Source organism: Vombatus ursinus, unplaced genomic scaffold, assembly GCF_900497805.2.
Source record: "Vombatus ursinus unplaced genomic scaffold, bare-nosed wombat genome assembly UNPS02015398.1, whole genome shotgun sequence".
Taxonomy (NCBI): Eukaryota; Metazoa; Chordata; class Mammalia; order Diprotodontia; family Vombatidae; genus Vombatus; species Vombatus ursinus.
In genome coordinates this window covers 2621838-2643495 of record NW_020955176.1, presented here as the reverse complement: position 1 = coordinate 2643495, position 21658 = coordinate 2621838, and the positions used below count along the sequence as shown (strand labels likewise).

The 21658-nt window shown below is 41.0% G+C and overlaps 1 protein-coding gene across 1 annotated transcript; it reads right to left on the bottom strand.

Moving 5' to 3' along the window:
• Positions 1-552: 552 nt before the first annotated feature.
• PLET1 (placenta expressed transcript 1) lies at positions 553-16128 on the bottom strand. Its single transcript, XM_027847308.1, has 4 exons — positions 15910-16128; positions 9768-9969; positions 5697-5758; positions 553-1759 (listed from the first exon to the last, which is right to left on the bottom strand). Exons 1-4 carry the CDS (start codon positions 16100-16102, stop codon positions 1644-1646), a joined length of 573 nt encoding a protein of 190 aa, XP_027703109.1. The 5' UTR covers positions 16103-16128; the 3' UTR covers positions 553-1643.
• Between the last annotated feature and the right edge of the window lie 5530 nt (positions 16129-21658).

Genomic DNA, 21658 nt, shown 5'->3' with positions numbered 1-21658 from the left:
GGTTGACAAGGGTCAGAACTTTTTGTAAAATGGACAGAGCTGCTATAATGGGATTTCAGGCTTGTAACAAAGGAAGAGAATATTTGTGGGGTGGGGCATGGGACCTGCTGGGATCTGTGAAAAGATACCCAGTTGGGAATATCAGTCCTGGACAAAGAATCAGCAGATTTACTAGTTTATTTCTTCGTTTTGAAGGCAAAGCTTTCTAGATTATTAAGAATCACTGCTAGGCTCCCTCAGTTTCCATGGTAGCCAGTTAGTCCAATCTCACATGAATAAGGATATCACCTATTTGCACAAGGAAAACCTTAACATGGAGAGATGAGGAGTAACATTAGGGTGTACAGCAGAGAAAAGAGGTGTATAGAAAATGAGAAAAATAGGAAAACTGGGGAAACTGCGTAGTTCTTAGGAGACACAAAATATCTTTTTAATTTATGTTTTAGAGGTAGAATTATCTACTCCCCCACCCCCCACAAAGGCTCTGAGGCAGCTGGAAAAGAATGTTGGCTTATTGGCTTATAAAAGAAATTTGACTATTTGTAGCATGTGTTAAATGAGAACAAAAGCCTTTATTTAATACATGGCACAGAAGTTTTTCGTTTGTGACAAATTTGATTCTAGGAATCTCATATCTTCTCTCTTTATATAAATTATATCAATTTACCTAAAAATAAATTATTTAGGAGGGGAAATGGCCAGTCTGGTCTATAGGAAAATGGATGTTGAGATATTATCATCCACTGTGTCTGGTGAACTTAAAAATAATCCCCAAAACAAACACCCAAACCAAAAACACATAATGCCACTTTCCTAATGTCCTGATTTATAAATAAGAAGTGGGTGTCATAGTCTCTGTTTTAAGTGAAAATGAATAGGGATTATACTAGGATTTTTATTGTGTCAATTTATCTAGCTTATCCTTAGAATTCATTGGGTGCAATATTGAAAAAAATTCATTGGAAATGAAAGGAAATAAGTTTTTTAAAATCATCACTTGCAGCCTCTCTTCCCTATCCCCCAAACTCGTTCACCAAACATTGTCTTTTCTTATGTTGTCCTTCACAAACCTACCAGTTTGAATGGAATGGGAGTTTCCCAGTAGCAGAAGTACTGATTTCAGCTCATTTCCTTTCTTCCTCAGTAAGTTAAAAATGCTATCAAATGTACGCATTTTAAAAAATCTGGATATATTTGCACCAGAAATCTGATCCCTCCTGGCCATTCCTTCCATGACTTTCAGGGGTGCAGGGAAATCATTTGGCACCAAGTGAGGTTTGGATGAGTGTGGGATTGGCCATCAAAGTGATAACTGAAGATCAACTCCAATTTACATTCTGGCCAAATGGTTACTGTTATCATCCATTTTTATTTTTACCTAGCTTGGCTGGATAGGAGAAGAAAAAGCCTAATTTCCAGTTCCAGAAATCTATTTGGCTGTCTTACCTAGCTTAATTTCACCAGCTAGTTGATTGTCAAACCTCTAGCACTGCATGCAGAGTGAATCCTCTGTCTCTGCTACAGTCAGTCTTACACTGTTGTAACAGTCATACATTGTGGGAATATGGAACCTTCATTCACACAGTCTTCACGCCTTGGCTCAAGAAGGAAAGAAGGACAGTGGTACCAGAACACATGCTTCCTTAGGAGATCAATTTGCTGGTGAAATAGACGAATAGGAGCTGAATGATGTCAATGATTGTACTGGTGTAGGCTTTTTGGGCAGAACTTTTGGGGGTGGTTAGCAATGGGGTTGATGCTGGAAAAGAAAGACCAAACATTAGAATAACTCTTGGCAGGTGGATGGAAGCTCTGTGGAAATCTACTTACATGTGAGTCCTATCACACTGGCTTGTTGTGAGAACATTCTGTGTACCATAAAGCACTATAGTATTATAAACTAATGTAATATTATAATGACATATATAACTATATATAAAACTATATTTCGTGTTATTATAATGTAACACTATCATAATGTAAACTATCTTATAATAATTAACTATTTTAATATTAACAATAATAATAACTAAGCAGGATTGCCAGCATTTTAGAGGGGAGAAATTATTATTTTTTCTTATTTTTTTCCCAATTACATGTAAAAACAATTTTAACTTTTTTAAAAAATGTTTTTTTCCAAATTCTCTCCTCCCCTCCTCTCCCCCACATTGAGAAGGCAAGCAATTTGACATAGGTTATGCATGTGTAGTCATGCAAAATACATTTCCATGTAAGTCGTTCTCTGAAAGAAAACATAGACAAAAAAACCCCTAAGAAACATAAAGAAAGTAAAGAAAGAGTATCTTTGATCTGCATTCAGGCTTGCCCAGTTCTTTCTCTGGAGATGGACAGCACTTTTCATCACAAGACCTACAGAACTGTCTTGTATCATTGTATTGTTGAGAATAGCTAAGTTATTCATAGTAGATCATCAATATTGCTGTTACTGTATACAGTGTTCTCCTGGTTCTGCTCATTTCACTTTACATCAATTCTTGTAAGTCTTTTCATGTTTTTCTAAGAGCACCTGATCATCATTTCTTAAAGTACAATAGTATTCCATCACAATCATATACAACAACTTGTTTAGCCATTCCCCAATTGATGGACATCAAGGGGAAAAATTACTGTAGTGAACTCTGGCTTCAAAATGTTCATTCTGTTGTTAATTCTGCTTGGTTGTTATTATTAATGTTAATAATGATAGTTGACATTTCCATGGTGCTTTATGATACACAGAGTGCTATTACAAAAAGCTTGTGAAGTAGGTAGTGCATTGATATCCCCACTCTGCAGATGAGGAAACAGTCACAGAGAAAGTAGATGACTTGTTCATCATTACACAGCTGTCTCTGACTGCAAGGCCAAGGCTATTTCTACTATATACTTCATGTATCTTTTTTATTATTGGAGGTGACTTGATGGCACCATGTATCTGTACCTGGACCTGGAGTCAAGAAGCCCCGAGTTCAAGTCAGGCCTTAGACATTTGTTAGCTTATGTGACCCTGGACAAGTTATTTAACCTCTGTCTGCCTTAGTTTCTTCATCTATAAAATGGGGATGTAGTAGAATGTACCTCCCAGAATTGTGAGGATAAAATGAGATAATAGTTAGAAGTGTTTTGCAAACTTTAAATGCTAGCTGTTGATTATTATTTTAATATTATAAATCTTTCAAAGGACATAACATTATTTTTAATCACAGCATCAATATTATTTGTAATGGTATTTTCCTCCCTTCCAACTTGTTTCAAAGGACTCAAGAGCAATGAATGTAGGCTTAGGCTAAAGGTTGATCATACATATGATCAAGAGGGTGAGACTCTCTGGTAATGTTAAAGATACCACACTTCTAGATTTCCTTAGGATCGAGGATCCATACACAAGGATTAGGCACTCCCAAGGATAGTGAACTGAATTATAATTTGATTCTCTATGCCTGGAACTTTGGCGCAATCAAGTCACATATGGCTAAGCCTATGGGATAGCTTGACCTTTTGGTTATATTCAGAATCTTTATTTAAGAGGAACAAGGCAATGACTGCTCCACAATGTGTGTGTATATAAGAGAGTCTGAGGGCAGCTAGCTGGCACAGTGGATATAGTGCTGGGCCTGGAGTCAGGAAGACTCAACTTCCTGAGTTCAAATCTGGCCTCAGACACTTACTAGCTATGTGACCCTGGGCAAGTCACTTAACCTTGTTTACCTCAGTTTCCTCATCTATAAAATGAGCTGAAGAAGGAAATGTCAAGCCACTGCAGTATCTTTGCCAAGAAAATTTTACAAAGAGTCTTTCATGACTGAACAACAACAAAGGAAGTTTGAGTTTACAGAATAAGGGCAAGGGGGACTTCTAGTGGTTCACTTAGGAATATACCTTCTTTTGAGAAGAAGCATGGTATACTGGATAGAGAGCTGGCCTTGGACTCAGAAAGGCTAGAGTTCAAGTCCTGGTTTTGACATATACTGACTGTGTGACCCTGAGTCACTTAACATCTCAGTGCTTTAGGCCAGAGTGGCCTATCGAAAGTGACCTATAGACTCTGAGTGCAGCCTGAAGCAGATTAAAACTTAATTGGGAAATATTTAATAAAATGCATAAAAATACAACAAAACATAGGTAATGTTAACATGTAGTTTTCTAAGACAGTATGTACCAACAAGGATCCTCGTGACAGTTCAGTGGCTTCTCCCACACTACCCCTCCCCCTTCCACTTAAGCGTTTGATAGCACTGCTCTAGGGAGCTGTCCAAGACTCTTAAGTTCTGACCTGCATTGTAGGGGACTTCACCTGGGAATGGAATCACAGGCCAGTCCCTATTCCTTAGCCTTCTTTTGCTCTAGACATACTTTGCAGGGCTGTCACATTCTGGCATTTTGTGGCTTTCCCTCTTGTCATGCTACATACAATACCTTATTCAGCATTTCCTTATGACAAATGTTTTCTGACTATCTCCCCGAGCAGGTGGGTTTGAGCATAGCACCAGAGATTCCAATCCTCTTTTTGCTGAAGGATTTTGTTGACTTGGAAGCTGAGAGGTAGTGATTAGGAACAAAACTATTTTCTTTCTTAGCCCTTTATGCCCATGGAATTTATAGGAAAATAAGCTACAGTTAAGAGGAAAGAGAACAGCAAATGCCAAACCTTGCCAACTGGAGAAAACACTAAGGGAAGGAGCTTATGAAATGTAATTGCATGCGGTTAAAGCCCCCCGGGAGTGTTCCGGGTTGCATGATCTCTAACCACTTCTGAATTTGTTGTTGAAAATGGATTTTTCCTTTAACGTGTTTTATGACAAGCGGTTGGCAGGACGACCAAGTATCCACTGCATTTTTCATTGCTAACTTTCAATCCTGTGCTGCTGGTTACCGGTGAGGAGGGCATGTTATTGGCTCAGATCCAATCAGTTTCCCGTTTCTAGGTGAACCTTTTAATTAAAAATTTAATTGAAAAAAAATGACCCGGGTGTTGAATTTGTGATACCCATATAAGCAGATGCTCTGGAAGAGGAAGGGCCAGCTTCCTGAGACACAAGAAGCCAGGAAGGCTGCTTCAGAATCCAGCTGTTTAGATGTGACTTAGAAGGAAAAACTCATTTCCCAAGCTAGAAGGGGGGCAGGGTTGCAAAGTAGGAATAATTGATACTTCTTCCTGGGGCCCTACAGGGATTCCAATTAGCCATCCCTGCTAGAGATGAGCAGATGAGGTGCGGTATAATGGAAAGAGCTGAGAGCTGGGAGTCCTGGGTTCTATCTTGGCTCTGCCACTGCTTCTCTGCATAACCTGGTGGGTAGTTTGCTTATCTTCTGGGAGCCTTAATTTTCTCATCTGTAAAATGAGGGTGCTGAACTAGATGATTTTTAAAGGTTCCTTCCAGCTCTTGCATTCTGAAAAACAAAACAAAACAAAAATGCCCCTTCCCCCACTCCAAGCCTTCCAAACCCTAAACTAACCTCTGAAAGCAAAGGTAGGTTGTGATTTCGTTGGCATAGGGAGCTTCTCCCACCGTAGGTTATCGCCTTCATTGCAATTTATCTTCTAAGGGATTTAGCTAGAACTCTGACAGATTAAGTTATTTGCCATTGGGGCCATTTCAACCAGTGTGTGTCAGAAGTGGCACTGGAAGCTGGGTCTTCCTGGCTTTGAGGCCTTTTCTCAATCCATCACACCAAGACGCTCCAAAACAACTTACCTTTCCTGTCCAGTTTGAATGAAGAGAAGGTGGCCCCATAGTTGAAATAGAAGGTAAAGGCCCTTTGGGAAGGTAAACAACAGGAGACAGGGGTGAGAGACTAAATCTATGGAAGAAAGAGTTCAGCTAAGACCTATGTACATCAGGTAGAAGAGTCCATGAAGAGCTGGGTTAACTAGAGAGCTCTCACTTTGATCAGACCCACAGAAAATGTGAATCTGGGACTGCCTTCCACTGCTACGTTAGCTGTGAAACAATTCCCAGAATGGCCTCTTCAGGGAAGCCTTCCCTGCTGGCCCAGACCCACTGTGAAATCTTCCTTCTTTAACTATTTTTGCCTTCCCTCTTTCTTTAGTGGAGCACATTTGGCTCCTTACTACATACCACATTGCTTTCTATTCTATTTTTTTTGTTTGTGAGATACAGTGAAGAAGGCAGGTAGGGTGGGGAACCTTTGGCCTCCAGGCCACATGTGGCCCTCTAGCTCCTCAAGTGTGGCCCTTTCTTTGACTGAATCCAAATCTTCACGGTACAAATCCCCTTAATAAAAGGATTTGTTTTGTAATACGTGGTCTCAGTCAAAAGGCCTCACTTGAGGACCTAGAAGGCCACATGTAGCCTCGAGGCCACAGGTTCTCCACCCCTACATAGCCCTTTATTATGGCAGTATAAAATAATTAGTGATATATCACAAATGGTTTCCTAGTTATGTTTTATCTCTTCCAACTAGACCATAAAATCCTTGTGGTGAGGTAACTATGTCTTAAAATTCTTTTGTGGCCCATAGTGCCTAGGAAAGTGCTAAAAAATATGCCAGGTTCTCAATAACCACTTATTCGTTCTCTGTGACTGGTCAGTTCCATGCTGCCTCCCCCTCATCTCCCACTACCCTGGCACTATTGACCTTCAATTAGTGTGAAAAATCAAACAAGCCTCCTAAAATATTTGAATTTACATTTCAGCACAAAAATATTTGTCTTCTACTAGTCTCAGTCCATAGGAAACATTCAATAACCTTTGTTTATAACCACTTGTGAAATAAGGATGTTGTATTAGATGGCGAGGTGTAGCTAGAGAGTAGTTAATCTGAAAAGAAAAAGTAGGAGTCTTAGTAGATTACACTTAATGAATGAACAGTATGATTGTTGTTGTTCAGTTGTGTCCAACTGTTGTGACCCCATCTGGGGTTTTCTTGGCAGAGATTATGGAGTGGTTTGCCATTTCCTTCTTCAGCTCATTTTACAGATAAGGAAACTGAGGCAAACAGGGTTAAGTGACTTACCTAAGGTCACACAGCTAGTACGTGTCTGAGGCCAGATTTGAACTCAGGAAGATGAGTCTTTCTCACTCTAGGCCCTGCACTCTATCCACTGTGCCACATAGATGCCCAAACAGTAGGATATGGCAACCTAAAATAGTTAATGGAATTGGAGGAATAGTGTCTAGGTCTAGGATGTGAGAGCTCTGGAGTATTCTGCCCTGGTCAGACTGTATAGTGGGAATATTTGTTCAGTTCTGGGTAGCACATTTTGGGAAGGAGACTGAGAAGGTTGAAGATATCCAGAGGGGGACAACCATGATGACGAACAGCCTCAAGTTCATGCTGTATGAGAAAGCTGACCAAAAAACTGGGGATACTTAACAAGGAGAAAAGACTTGTGGGTAGTGGTAGGGGAACAGGACAGACTTTAAATATTTAAAAGGCTGCTGTGTGGGAGAAGGATTAGACTTCTTCTTAGCCTCAGGAGGCAGAAGAATCAAGGAAAGGATAGAAATTTCAAAGAAGCAGGTTTATGTTTGATGTAAGGAAAAAACTTCCTAACACTTTGAGTGTTCTAGAAGCATAATGGGCAGGATGGGGGATGGGGGATGGGAGGAGGTAGAAGGTTCTCTGACTAGAGGTTTTAAAGCAAAGTCGACTACTTGGAGGTTAAAAAAATAAAGATATTTTATAGAAGAGATTCTTGTTCAGGTGTGGATTGGACTAGATGTCCTTTGAGCTCCCTGCTAGCTTGGAGCTACTATAATCTTTAAAATGGCAGCTGGGCAGTTAGGTGGCACAGTGGATAGAGTGATGGGCCTAAAGTCAGGAAGATTCATCTTCCTGCATTCAAATTTGGCCTCAGACACTTACTAGCTGTGTGACTCTGGGCAAGCACTTAACCCTGTTTGCCTCAGTTTCCTTAACTGTAAAATGAGCCAGAGAAGAAAATTGCAAACCATTCTAGTATCTCTGCTAAGAAAACCCCAAATGGGGTCGTGAGGAGTCAGACACAACTGAAAAACAACTGAACAACTACAATCTCTACACTCTAAATCCAAACCAAACCGAAGAATAATTCTAAACATTCAATATTCTACAGCGCCAGGGAAGGAACAGTGTCTGTGGAAGGATATTTGAGTTACCAAGAATTTCTGAGAATTTGAGCTGCTTATTTGGAAGAAAAGGGCCTATGGGAAGTGACTGCCTTGCTTCCAGTCAGTTTACAGCCTGAGCTTTTTTCCATTTCTGTCTGGGGGAATGGAGGTTTTAATGATCTGAAATGAAAGGGGATATGTTATCTTACTCTATCTTGTCTGGCTACTGAACCGCCACTGCCATCCTCAGACTGGCAGGTCAGTTTCACTTGAGATTCTGCTCCCCTGAATCACTGTGTAGACAACTCACTACCCTCTGGAAATATCCAGCCCTCCCTCAAACTATCTAATTCAACTGAGTAGCAGAGATAGTGCTTGGGTGTCTTCATTGTCCCGTTGACACCAGCACATGTTTATCAGGTGTCCATAGTGTCCCTGTAGTCAAATACTCACTTTCATGGGGAAAAGATAGACTCAAAGTATGTGTGGGAAAGCTCCCCTGCCAAGGAGTGGTTCTCAGTAAGAAACTCAATAGCCTCCAGGAGGCAGCTGGGAAGGAGACAGAGTTAAGGTGCAATGGGAGGTCCCTGTTAGCCTCCAGGCAGGGCTTGGCTCAAGCATTTTTGGAAGAGGACAAAATATTAGCTTTATCATGATGACATTACTTATCCACTTCCCAAGCAGGTAAGAAATGAATCAGTTTCTTCCATCCTTTGTTGTACCTATTGATCTTTTAATGAGATATTATACTGCAAAAGAAGACACCATGGTACAGAGGAGAGAGCACTGGCTTTGGAGTCAAAGACCCTTGGTTCAAATCCTGCACCTTATTAACTGTGTGACTTTTGGGCATGTCACTTCAGGTCTCCAGGCCTCAGTTTCCCTATCTGTAAGATGAAGGGGATAGACTAGATAGGGCCTCTTCTGGTTTTAGATCTATTGTATATAATAGATTATATATGTATATATAAAACATATATGTGAAAAATACATAAAATATATATGAAAAAATATATTTACTACATAGAAAGATTGAGTGCACAGTATCTCTAAACCTTACTGTATATTGCTCAGATTGCAGTTTGATTCCTGGAGTGTAAACTGATAAATTCACATTTCAGATCTATTCTGAGGGGCAGCTAGGTGGTGCAGCGGATAGAGCACTGGCCCTGGAGTCAGGAAGATCTGAGTTCAAATCCTTAGATACTTACTAGCTGTGTGACCCTAGGCAAGTCACTTAACCCTGATTGCCTCACCAAAAAAAAAAAATAGAAAGATAAAGAAAGATCTATTATGAATTGCCATTGGCTCTTATTGAAGAAATAACCACTTATTAGTTCTCTGTGACTGATCAGTTCCATGCTGCCTTCTACTCACCTCCCACGACCACGGTACTATTGACCTTCAGTTAGTGTGAAAAATCAAACAAGCCTCCTAAAATATTTGAATTTACATTTCAGCACAAAAATATTTGTCTTCTACTAATCTCAGTTCATAGGAAACATTCGATAACCCTTGTTTATAACTACTTGTGAAATAAGGATGTTGTATTAGATGGGGAGGTATAGCTGGAGAATAGTCTGGAAAAAAAGTAGGAGTCTTAGTGGATTCTGCTTAATGAGACTTAATGAAACTCTTCCCCCTCTACTATACTTGGCCGCCCCAAAAAACTAAATTAAACTAAAAATCTTTAAGCAAATAAGAACTTCTTACCGTATCTCAACTTCCATGATGTCTGAGCAATTAGGGGATGTCCAGTTTGCCTGGAAGATGGTGCCATTGAAATTTTTCACTTGGTACAGCACAGAGTCATTGCACAGGTGATCAGGATTTTGCCAATGGCCGATGGACTTGTTGTCCTTGTCCACGGCTTGCAGGATCACAGAGTAGAGGTCCTCATTCCCAGAAAAAGTCACTAGGAGGAAATGATTGAAAAAAAAAATGTAAGCTGTCTGTCTCCGAAGAAAGTCACAGGAATGAACATGACTGTGTCCTGCATTTGGAAAGGCCAACTGTGACCATCCCAGGCTTTGTGATTAGCAGCCGGCTGTGCATGTGGAAGGTCGGAGAGCAGTCTTTGAGCAGCCACCACACCCAGTGACCCTCAGACTCCGCTGGTGCCATGCCCTTCCACCTCCGCACAGGTTCAGAATCATTCTGCTCATAAACCAGGGTGGGGTCTTGTCCAGTTCCGCAGGTCCTGATGTACACAAGGCAGGCCCTTGGGAAATACTTGTGGATTTGATTTGGGGTGGAGGAAAGAGAGGAAACTTTGCAATCTTATCCTGAGTGTTTGGGGGTGGAGGTGGTGTGGAAGGTGTACTTGATTTGGAGTCGAACACCTTGAGGCTCAGATATACTTAATAAAGCACAATAATAATAAACTGACATTTTCTATAATGCATTGAAGTCTGCAAGGTTCTTTACACCCTGGAGCTGAGTTAAGCCTTCAAACAACCCAGTATGGTAGAAACTACAGTTATTTTGATCCCCATTTTTACGCATAAGCAAACTAGGGCTCAGGCGGGAGGGGATTTCCCCTTGGTTACACAGGTAGCAAGTGTCAGAAGATAGATTTGAACCCAGGTCTTTCTGACTCCAGCTTTAATACTCTATCCACTGTAGATAAGAGGCTGCTTAGTTGTTCAGTAAATTGATAAGAGTACCAGACTTGGGGTTAAAAAGACGGGTTTAAATCCTCAGGCATCCTAGCCATGTGACCTTGGTTAGGGTATTTAACTACTCTCAGACTCAGTTTCTTTATGGGAACAACAATAGCACTTACTTTATAGGGTTGTTGTGAGGATCATCTACATAAATAATATATATATGTCATTTATATAGATGTGATATATATTTATGTAGAAGTGATATATAAATGTTAGCTTTTATTAGTGATTATGTTTGTTGTCCAGTCAGGTCCAACTCTCCCTGACACCATTTGGGGTTTTCTTGGCAAAGATACTGGAGTGGTTTGCCATTTCTTTCTCCAGCTCATTTTACAGATGAGGAAACTGAGACAAACAAGGTTAAGTGACATACCCAGGGTCACACAGCTAGTAAGTGTCATGTGTCTGAGGTCATATTTGAACTCACATCCTCCTGACTCCAAGACCAGAGCGCTATCCACTGCACCACCCAGCTGCCCCCCTACTGTCTACTTCTTTGAGAAGAACTATTCAGCTGGTGCTTAATAAATGTTTGTCCCATAGATAAAAGCACAAAGAGAGTCCCTTAGTACTTCAGGATGAACTGCATAGCCTTGAACTCTCATTGCTCAGGGACTGCTCAGCCTTCTGAGGAACGCCTCACATTTCCTCCACATAAAGAAGAGGAAACATTTATGTTTAAATCCTGCTGGGCACAAACCTTTTCTCCAGTATTTTCTTACAGATAAAGTGATAGCTCCTCTAGTCAAGTCTGGTTCTGATGCCTCCTCCCAGCATCACAGCGGTGACCCTGGGTTTCCAAGGACTGTGAGAACTTTACAAACTGGGGCTGTTGCTGCAGGCTGGAAAGTCTTCCATTACAGGCTTGGTGAGAACACAATCTTGATAAGGTGGAGAGTTTCCTCATCAGAAGAGAATTATTATTATTATTATCATCATCATCATCAACATTATTAAACTAAGTGAGGTGGTACAGTGAATAGGGCATTGGCTGTGGAGTCAGGAGGGCCTGATACTTGCTAGCCTTGTGACCCTGGGCAAATCACTTAACCCTGTTTGCCTCAGTTTCCTTATCTGTACAATGAGCTGGAGAAGGAGATGGCAACTGCCAAGAAAACCCCAAATGGGGTCATGAAGAGTTGGACATTACTGAAACGATTCAACAATAACAACCTTCTAAAACTATTGGGACAATAGTATTTTATGCTGGAGAGAATACTCTCACAGGTGAAGTTACATCTTTGGAAGTAAAAAGTAAGAGGTATGTATCCTTACACAGAAGGGCCCGAGCTGACTCATTGAGGAAAGCCCCCTGATCTGTCCTCTATCTGTACATCACAGCTGCTCTGGTGTTGTGATGAGTGCTGGAGTCATCTCTGACTCACCCCCCTTGCTTAATCAGTCGCCTGGGCCTGCTAATTCTTCTTTTTGAATGCCTTTAGTCATGACTCTCTCCTCACACCTGTGATTCCTGACACACCTTCTCACTCATTCCCATTCTCGGTTTCTTTGCTCATGTGGTCTCCTCCTTGCTTATCCAAATCTGGCCCATCCTTGAAGGCTTGGGTCAGTCTCTTCCACGAAGCCTTCCTTAATGATTTCAGCCCTCACTCATCTACCCTTTCTCTGAATTCTCACAGTATTTTATAGTCTATACAAAAACAACAACAACAATAGCTCACATTAATGTAGTTCTTTAAGGTTTACATGCGTTATCTCATTTGATTCTTCTAACAACCCTATGAGGTAGATACTATTATTACTCTCATTTTATAGTTGAGGAAACAAAGAGGCTCAAAGATTTGCCCAAAGACATCCAGCTGGTGTCTGAGGCAGGATTTGATCCCAGTTCTTCCTGAGTCTGGCATTCTATTCATTCTATTTTGATGCTTTGTGCATTGTGATTTGGTTTTGAATTACACACAGTCTTGTAACATTCATCCTTGTTTCAGTCATATTCATTTTGCAACCTCCCTGAAGGTCAGGACCATGCCTTTTACTTCTAAAGTTTTCAGTATAGAGTACTAATTGGTTGATGATGGGACAATATTCCCTGTCTATCCAATGTTGTGTAGAAGCTTAGGAGTCCATAGGGAATCTAGACAAGTCACATTCCCCCTGCCTGTACATTAGAGAAACCGAAGCCGACATCCAGATAAATGTAACTCTACCAACACTGGTCTGGCAACTTGTTCCAAGAGCATCCACACTGGTGGTGGGATTCCTCCTTGTATCTGTTACAGCACAGGTATCATGACTATGTGCAGACACAACCACAGTAAAAACTGAAAAACAAAAGATTTCACCACACTGTCATCCCCAAACTTTATCTTTGTCTTTCTTTTGTTCTAGTTATTCTAGTTATTCCCAAATTTCTTGCTGCCTGCTTGTCTCTTAGTCCAGTCAATAAGCATTTATTAAATGCCCACCATGTGCCAGCTCTGGGGCCAGAGTTCCTCTGGCTCAGCCATTCACTGACTGTAGCAAAGATTCAACTACAAGGGAAAAAAAGTAGACTTCTGTGTAAGCCCAGAACTATTATATAGTGCTGGGCCAATCTCCCTAGGAGAGAGATGAAATGTATACCATGTGTTCTCTACTTACAGAGGGGCAGCAGTAGCCTTTGTCTAGCCTTGGAGTCAGGAGAGACCTGAGTTCAAAGCCCCAGACCTAGCACTTAGTAGCTTTGTGACCCCTGGGCAGGTCATCTCTCTCCTCTGAGACTCAGGTCCCTTATGTATAAAATGGAAACAATAATACTTGTACTGTCTACCTCACAGGTTTGTCGTGAGTAAAGCATTGTGCCAACTGTAAAATGACATAAATGTGAGTTGCTCTTATTGTAGAAATATAGCTGTATATAGTGCTGTGATTTAAAATGATGTTTACTCTATTTTCCTTTTCCTCTAGAGGGAGAAAGTGGATATAGAATACTGAACCTTGAGTTGGGAGTTCAGACTCCACCTCAAACACTGATGAGTGGTATGACCTTGGGCAAACCACTTAACTTCTGTCTGCCTTAGTTTCCTCACCTGTAAAATGGGGATAATAATAGCATTTACTTCCCAGGGTGTTGTGAAAAAGAAACTAGATCTTTGTAAAGTGCTTTGCAAACCCTAAAGCTCTATATCTGAGGTGGGGAACCTGCAGTCTAAAGGCCACATATGGACCTCAAGTGCATCCCTTTGACTGAATCCAAACTGGTCTGTGAAGTTTAGATTCAGTCAAAGGGCTGTACTTGAGGACCTAGAGGGCCACATGTGGCCTTGAGGCTGCAGGTTCCCCACCCCTGCTCTATATAAATGCTAGCTATATACAGGTTGTTCTTAGGGCAGATTTAAGCTATTAAAATTTAAAATTGTGTGTGTGTGTGTGTGTGTGTATGTGTGTGTGTGTATTCAGACATGAGTGTGTAGCTACCTGTAAATCCTTCAGAAATCTCTATAGCTGCTGTCACATTCTCACATGAGGAATCTTGGAGTTTTCTCTTACTCTCCTTTCCCATTCCCTCACTTCCCCCAAATTTCATTTCTTCCCCCTTCTCACTCCCTCCACAAGTTATGTTCCTTCTCAGTTCCTGCAGACAAAACTCTCTTCCATCGACCGGCCATCTAATACTTGGAATGTCCTTGCTGGCTTCTTTGATTATGGCTTCTTTCCTATTTGATGAGTTCACGATGCTGCTTCTAAAGTCAACTTCTTGATTCTTAGCTCAAACTGTATTAGTCTTCTAGGTCCCTACTGGGCTAATAGTGTGTGTGGGAGTGTGGTGGGGGAGCCAGTGGTGTGTTCAGCATGGTCTAAGATGGAAGTCCCGGTGGAGCAATTTCTCTGAAACCCCAAGGAAAATGCACATAAGGCCCATGACAATACTGCTTGCATTTTCACCAATTAAAAGGTGATTCTTGAAGGTTGAATGGTTCATAGGATTACAGATTTAGAGGTCTTTTAGTATAGTCTCTTCATCTTACACATGAGGAAGCTGAGGCTCAGCAAAATAAAGTGATTTGCCCAATGTCACAAAGGCAGTAGGTGGTACAGCTAGGATTTGAACCCAGGTCCTCTGACTCCAAAGAATGTTTTATCCACTGCACCCTGTGGATCAGTAATGCATAAGCCTTGATTCCCCTCAATCTGGTATAGTGGGAAGAGGACCAGACTCAGAAGATTTGTGTTTGAGGCCTGGGGTATATAATGCTGGTACCACCTCCTGACAGGGCTATCATGAGAAAATACTTGGTAAACTGTCAAGTTACCATATTGATGTGAGTTATTGTTGTTATTTCCTAGAACACAGGCATAGTTACCCCCTGGACACAACCTACAAGGTGGTATAGTGGATCGAGTCTGGAAGATCTGAGTTCAAATCCTTCCTCAGACACTTACTAGCTATATGACTCTGGGCAAGTCACTTAACCCCTATTTGTCTCAGTTCCTCATCTGTAAAATGCGGACACACTGGAGAAGGAAATGGCAAACCCTTACAGTATCTTTGCCAAGAAAATCACACGGACAAAGTCCACCTGGTCACGTAGGATTGGACACAACTGAACAACCCTCACCACCCAGACAGATACTATCTGTGGGGCTTAGAAGCTGAAGCCCCCCAAGAGAATAACCAGAAAGTGCCCATCCCTACTTGTTGTCTCTACTAGTTTAAGAAGTGACTTGTAGACTACAACAAGAGAACCCCTAAAACTTCATCTGTACTGACGATAGCAAGGCTGTGTCTGTTACGCATTTTCTTGAGGTTTATTAACTGTCTGTGGTTGTGGTCTGCCTGGGGAAAGTATGGAAGGCAATGGGCAAAAAGTTATACTGTTATTATTGCATTTTAGAGATAAAAGATATCTCAGAGATCACCCTCTTCATTTTAGAGATGAGAAAACCTAGTCCCAGAGAAATAGAGTGACCTGTGCTAAGTCCCACTGCTACTGTGTCAGAGGCAGGATTAGAACTCACAGCTGCCGACATCCTATCCTGGGCTTTTATACCATGGCTGCCTTGCAGAGCAAGGGAGACAGTCCCTGTCATTTCCCCCTTCTCTCCCTTAAACATAATTTCAGCTACTGTCCTGGTTGCTCCCCCACGGCCGGGGTGAGATGTAGAGCTCTGCACATTTTGTCCCCACAAAAGCTACCTCTGTAACAGAGTCCAGGACTGAAGAGCCAGCTGATCTCACTTACCTGTGTAAGTTTTGTTGGTCTTGTAAATGTTCGAATCTGCCTTGATGGAGAAGTTGCTGCTGGTGTTGGTTGTTTCAGGGAAGGTGCAGTCTTCAGGGGAGCTTACAGCCGAGCCTGAAAAAAGCAGCACCTGGAGGCCCAGCAGCTGCAGAAGCAGCAGCAGCAGCTTCAGGGCAGAGCTGAGGGCTGCCATTGTCTCTGCTTGGTCTGAGAAACACCTGCACCTGCAAGGAGAGACTGTCCTGTCTGCAGCTCCTCCTGCTTATATACTCCCGGACAGGATGACGTCAGGCAATCACAATTTTTTCTTCCCACCCCTTTCCAAAAGGAGATTGTTTCATGGAACAAGATTTCACCAGAAGTAGTTGCCTTGTAAATACTAGTGTCTTTTTTTTTTAAATGAATGCCAACTCAGATCAAGAAGAAGACACTACAGAGTGGAATTCCTTTGATATTTCATTTCTAAGCCCCATTTCAGTGGATATTATTTGAGATAAAGTCAGAGCAAGTTCCCACCCTTCAGCTCTAGTTGACTCCTTAGCCCATTCTCCATAGCAGCTCTTCAAACCATTTTCAATCCTCTTCAGCCCCAATCCCATACACCACTGCCCATCTCCCTCTCGACAGATAACTTCTTTAGTGAGAAGTAGGAGGCTCTCATGCATACATGCTTTCAATTCTTCTCCTGTCCTCTTTAGTATTTCTCTATATTTTCAGTCATTCTTTCCCCTTTTTCCAAAAGGCAAAGTAAAGTTTAGAGTTGAGAAGATCCAGAAAACCGTATCAATGTGGCAGGATTGCAGAGACTGCTTGGTGCAGTGGGAAGCACACTGAACTTGGAGCCAGGAGTTCTGAGTTCAAGTTAGTTATATTACTTTGAACAAGTGATGTAATCTCTTTGAGTCTCAGTTCCTTCACCTATAAGGTTGGGATAATGTTTGGTCTGCCTATATACATATATGTATAACGTGTGTATATATATGTACAATATATGAGCTGTTGTGAGAGTTAAATGGAATATATGTGAAAGGACTTTGTAAACATAACTGTAAGGTAATGATTCCCATTCTGGAAATATCAGGGAAGCCCAACTGAATTATTTTCTATTAACAGGTATTTGTTTTATTTACCAGGCCTTTATTTCAACTTTTTACTTTGTTTATGGTGGGAAGAGAGGGAGGGGGGAGAAAGAGAGAGACAGAAAGAGACAGAGAGAAACAAAGAGACAGAGAGACAAAGAGAGAGGGAGGAAGGAAAAGAGAGACAGAGACAGAGAGAGGCAGAGAGAGAGAGGGAGGGAGGAAGAGAGAGAGAGAAAGAGAGACAGAGAGACAGAGACAGACAGAGAGGGAGGCAGAGAGAGAGGGAGGGAGGAAAAGAGAGAGAGACAGAGACAGAGAGACAGAGACAGAGAGACAGAAACAGAGAGGCAGAGAGAGGGAGAGAGAAAAATTTCATTTGTCCACTTGGTTTATGATGTTTTCCATGGTAGCTTCATGGCATAAGGATGGTACTAAAAATCAGAAGAGGGTGTTTACATTTTCACTCTAACTCTTATGATATATTCTTAGCAGGATAGTTGGGAGAAGGAAGTAAATTTTCACCAAAATAGTAAGGTGGTATTCTACTTAGGGGCAGTTCAGGATAGTGGAATGGGTTCTAGATTTGTAGTCAGAAAACTTGGGTTCAAATCCTGGTGCTGATGTGGATTAGTATATGACCGTTAGTGAATCACATTACCTCTCAATTCACTCATCAGTAATATAAGAATGATAATGCTTGTACTCCCTATCTACCTCATAGGGTTGAAGTAAAGAAAGTGCTTTGTAAACCTTTAAACTGTGATATAATGGTAAGTTATTATTTGTGAATAGTTTGTAGAATCAGTTTCTTCCTCGTTTTGAAATTCAGGACATTTGTTCATTTCCTTCCTTCTTTACCCTCCCCCCCTTCCTTCTTTCCTGACTTCTTCTTTCTTCTCATTCTTCCTCCCTCCTTTCTGTCTCTCTTTCTCCTTTCATTCCTTTCTTTGTTTCTTCCTTTCTCTCTCTTTCTCCCTTCTTTATTTGTTCCTTTTTTCTCTCTCTCCCTTCCTTCCTTTGATCCTTCCTTCCTTCCTTTGTTTCTTTTTTTCTCTTCTTTCTTTCATATCCATTATGTATACACACTATGCTAGGTGCTGGGCACAACATATGAAGACTTAAATAAGACTTAGTTACATTTTTCTTTATAGAGTTTGCCATCTAGGAGTGGGATATATTCTGTACATAACCAAATAGCTATGGTGCAAAATAAAATAATAAATCAATAGGAAAGGTATAAGCAAAATGCTTTGTGAGGTGTGTGTGGGGGAAGATCTTTACTTATTATGGAGTGACAAGGAAGACTTCTTGGAGAAGGCAGTATCTGAGCTGATTTTTAAAGTATATTTCAACAAATAAGACATGGAAATGGGGTAGGGTGGAGCATTCTAGGCAGAAGAAGCAGTGTGAGCAAAGATATAGAGGAGGGACAATGTGGAGGTATGTATGAAGAGCAATGTATAGTTTGGTGTTCTGGAGTTTAGAATGTGCAGAAGGGAAGAGTAAATAAAGTCACAAAGGGAATGCTGCAGGCTGTGAAGGGTCTTGAATGCTTGGGTAAGGATTTTGAACTTTTTATGGTAGATAAACAGGAGTCATTGAATGAATGGTTTTGAGCAGGTAAGTTACATGATCAGATCTATGCATAAAGAAGATTAGTTGGTTTCAGTGTGAAGGATGTAATTGGAGATGGGGAGAGATTAGGAGGTAGAATGGTCTATGATGAGGATATTGCAATGGTCCCTGTATGTCACAATCAGACCCTGAGCTAGGATGGTGACAGAGGTCACCAAGAAGAATGCCTAGAGAAGATAACTGGTTCTGTTGGTTGGTTGTTGTCTTTTGATCTCAAAGAGTACCAAAATGACATCACTCTGTTAGAGTCAAGTTACGATGCATCTGACTGTGGCTGATCAGAGCAATATGAGCTCAGAATGTTCTACTACAGGTTGGACACAAATAGTCCATGTGAACATGTGGTGTGGATTCTCTAAATTTGCGCATCTCGCATTTCTTTTGAGCTACTTCAATTCTGCTCTGCTCGTAGAGCACAGCACCTTCTCTGATGAGGGCTCGCCATGCTGGGTGGTCCTGTGCCAGTGTCTCCCATGTCACACAATCAATTTCAAAGTTCTTTTTTTTCAATTCCAAAGTTCTTAAGGGAGATCTTGAGAGTGTCATTGTGTCACTCTTTCTGACCACCATGTGAGCACTTGCCCTGTATGAGTTCTCCGTAAAATAGTCTTTTTGGTAAGCATATGTTTGGCATTCAACCTGGTTCTGTGGTTATCTTTCTGGTTATCCACAGACACAAAAGATATTGTAGAGGTAGAGTTAATAGGGTCTGATAAGCTGATAGTCTATAGAAGGTGAAAGAGGAAGAGTCAAAGATAATATTAAAGTTTCTAACATGGGAAAGTCATTGAATGCTTATCCTTTTGAATGCTGACAGATAGAATGAAGTCAGAGTAAGAAGTAGGTTCAAGTGGAAAGACAATAAGCTTGGCTCTGGATAAGTTAAGTCTGAGTTGCTGATGAATCATCCAAATAGAGATGGATCATAGGCAGTTGGAGATGTTTGTCTGGAGCTTGCTTGGAAGAGAGATTAGGCCTAGATATATGGTTCTGGGAATCATCTGCATAGAGGTGGTCTTTGAAACCATGAGTGTGAATGGAGAGTCTAGAGACAAAAAAATGTCTTTGGAAGAGAAAGTATCCAGAAGTAGTGTTTAGTCAATCATATGAAATGCTATAATACTACTAGAAATAGTCCTCATTTATGTAGTGCTTTAGGGAAAGAAAAAGGGAAAGAAACAAGCATTTATTAAGTGCTTACTTTGTGCCAGGCACCGTGCTAAGTAAGCACTTTACATATACTGTAATCCATTTGATCCTCATAACAACCCTGGGTGGTAGATGCTATTATTATCTCTATTTTATAGTGGAGGAAGCTGAGGCAAGTAGAGGGTAAGTGATCTGTGTAAGGTCGTACAGCTAGCTAGCAGGTATCTGAGGCTGGATTGTAAACTCAGGTATTCTTAACTCTAGGCGCAATACTCTATCCAGTGTACCAGTTGGTTACCAAAGTCAAAGAGAATGGGGACTGAAGAAAGGCTCCTAAAATTTGTGGTTAGAAGGTCACTGATGACTGCTGAGAGGGCAGTTTCATTAGAGTGATGGAGGTAAAAGCCAGATTTCAAGTATTTAAGAAGAAAGAATGGTAAGGAAGTAGAGATACCAGTGTAGACTTATGCAATGAATGTTAGGAAAGAGATTTAACAGTATCTGGATGAGGTAGAAATAGCAATAGAAGGTGTTTCCTCTCTCTCTCTCTCTCTTTTTTAAAGGATTGGGAAGAATTAAGTTTGTAGACAAGATGGGAAGATGCCAATGGATGGGAAGAGATTGAAATCACTTACGAAATAGGAGACAATTGTTGGAGGAAGATCATAAGTGAGTTGGGAAGAGAGGAAGAAAATTTGGAGCACAGAATTTTATAAAAAATGAATGTTAAAAATTGTCTTTACATGTAATTGGAAAAAATAAACTACTATTAAAAAAAAACAACCAAAAAACCTCTCCTTTAAGTCCCTGAGTGGAGGTAGTGGATGCGACCACTGGGGAACAAGGTAACTCTGGGGCTGTGTCTGATGGTTTTGCCACTCTCCTATATGTATAGACATCAGGTCTTTGTTCTTACACTGAGAGAGGCTAGGTTGGGATAGGCAAGGTCACAGTGAATCTTTTCTGTCTTACACTTAGTACATGCCTAACAAATCTTTACTTATTGTCTGATTCATTAGAATTTGATCAAACAAAACAGGAGGAGGGTATGCTGGCCCTAGAGGCAGGACACTTAGGTCCTGAGGCCCAGCTCTGTCTGTCTGGGTAACCCTGGGCAAGGCATTGTCCCTTTCTGAGTCTTAGTTTCCTAACCTGTAAAATGGGGATCATAATACTGAATACAGATCTCACAGGATTGTTGTGCTGAAAGCACTTGGTAAACTTTAAAGAAAGTGAGCAAATAAGTCTTTGCTATTGTTCTTCATCTTCTTTGGAGAATCCAGCAATTCCATAGAAAAATTATTGCTTCCTTACTGTTCAGCTGGAGAATTCAGTAATGAACATATCCTGGGCCAAGATAGTCAGTGGGGCAGGAAATACCAAGAACAGGCTTTGGTTATAATTTCATTACTCAGAAAACTCCAGTTTGGCAATACATAAGGGCGGTGACAGAGATTCTTGGCCAGAGAAGGAAGTATCTCCTAGGTGTGACTAGGAAGCAAAATAAAAAAATAAATAAACAAACAAACAAATAACTAAAATAAAATAAAATAAAAAACCAAAAACAACTCAACAACAACAACCCCACCCCAATTTATCTTGAGCATACACGCATGAGAAACTGTGCAGTCATGGCTAGAGAGCTGGTCTTGGATTGAGGAAGACCTGAGTCAGGTCCTGACGGACAAGTCTGATGGGCAAGTCACTTTGCCTCTCAGGGTCCCCGGTAGCTATTCCAAGTTATAAGCTGCAGAGATCTGCTTCCCTGCAGGGTTAGAGGACGTTTCTTACCAGGAATTCCTTAAATCAATGAAAATACAGGTCTGGTCTTGTCTCATGTCTCTTGAGAACATTCTTCATTATGACGTGGCTCTTGGAAACTA

Bases quoted from the DNA above. Each gene is read 5' to 3' on its own strand.
- PLET1 (XM_027847308.1), bottom strand. From the start codon at position 16,102: ATGGCAGCCCTCAGCTCTGCCCTGAAGCTGCTGCTGCTGCTTCTGCAG. The intron at 9,970-15,909 runs GTAAGTGAGATC...ATTTCCTCCTAG, and splicing joins GACCAACAAAACTTACACAG to TGACTTTTTCTGGGAATGAG. The intron at 5,759-9,767 runs GTAAGAAGTTCT...ACCTTCCCAAAG, and splicing joins ATCATGGAAGTTGAGATACG to GGCCTTTACCTTCTATTTCA.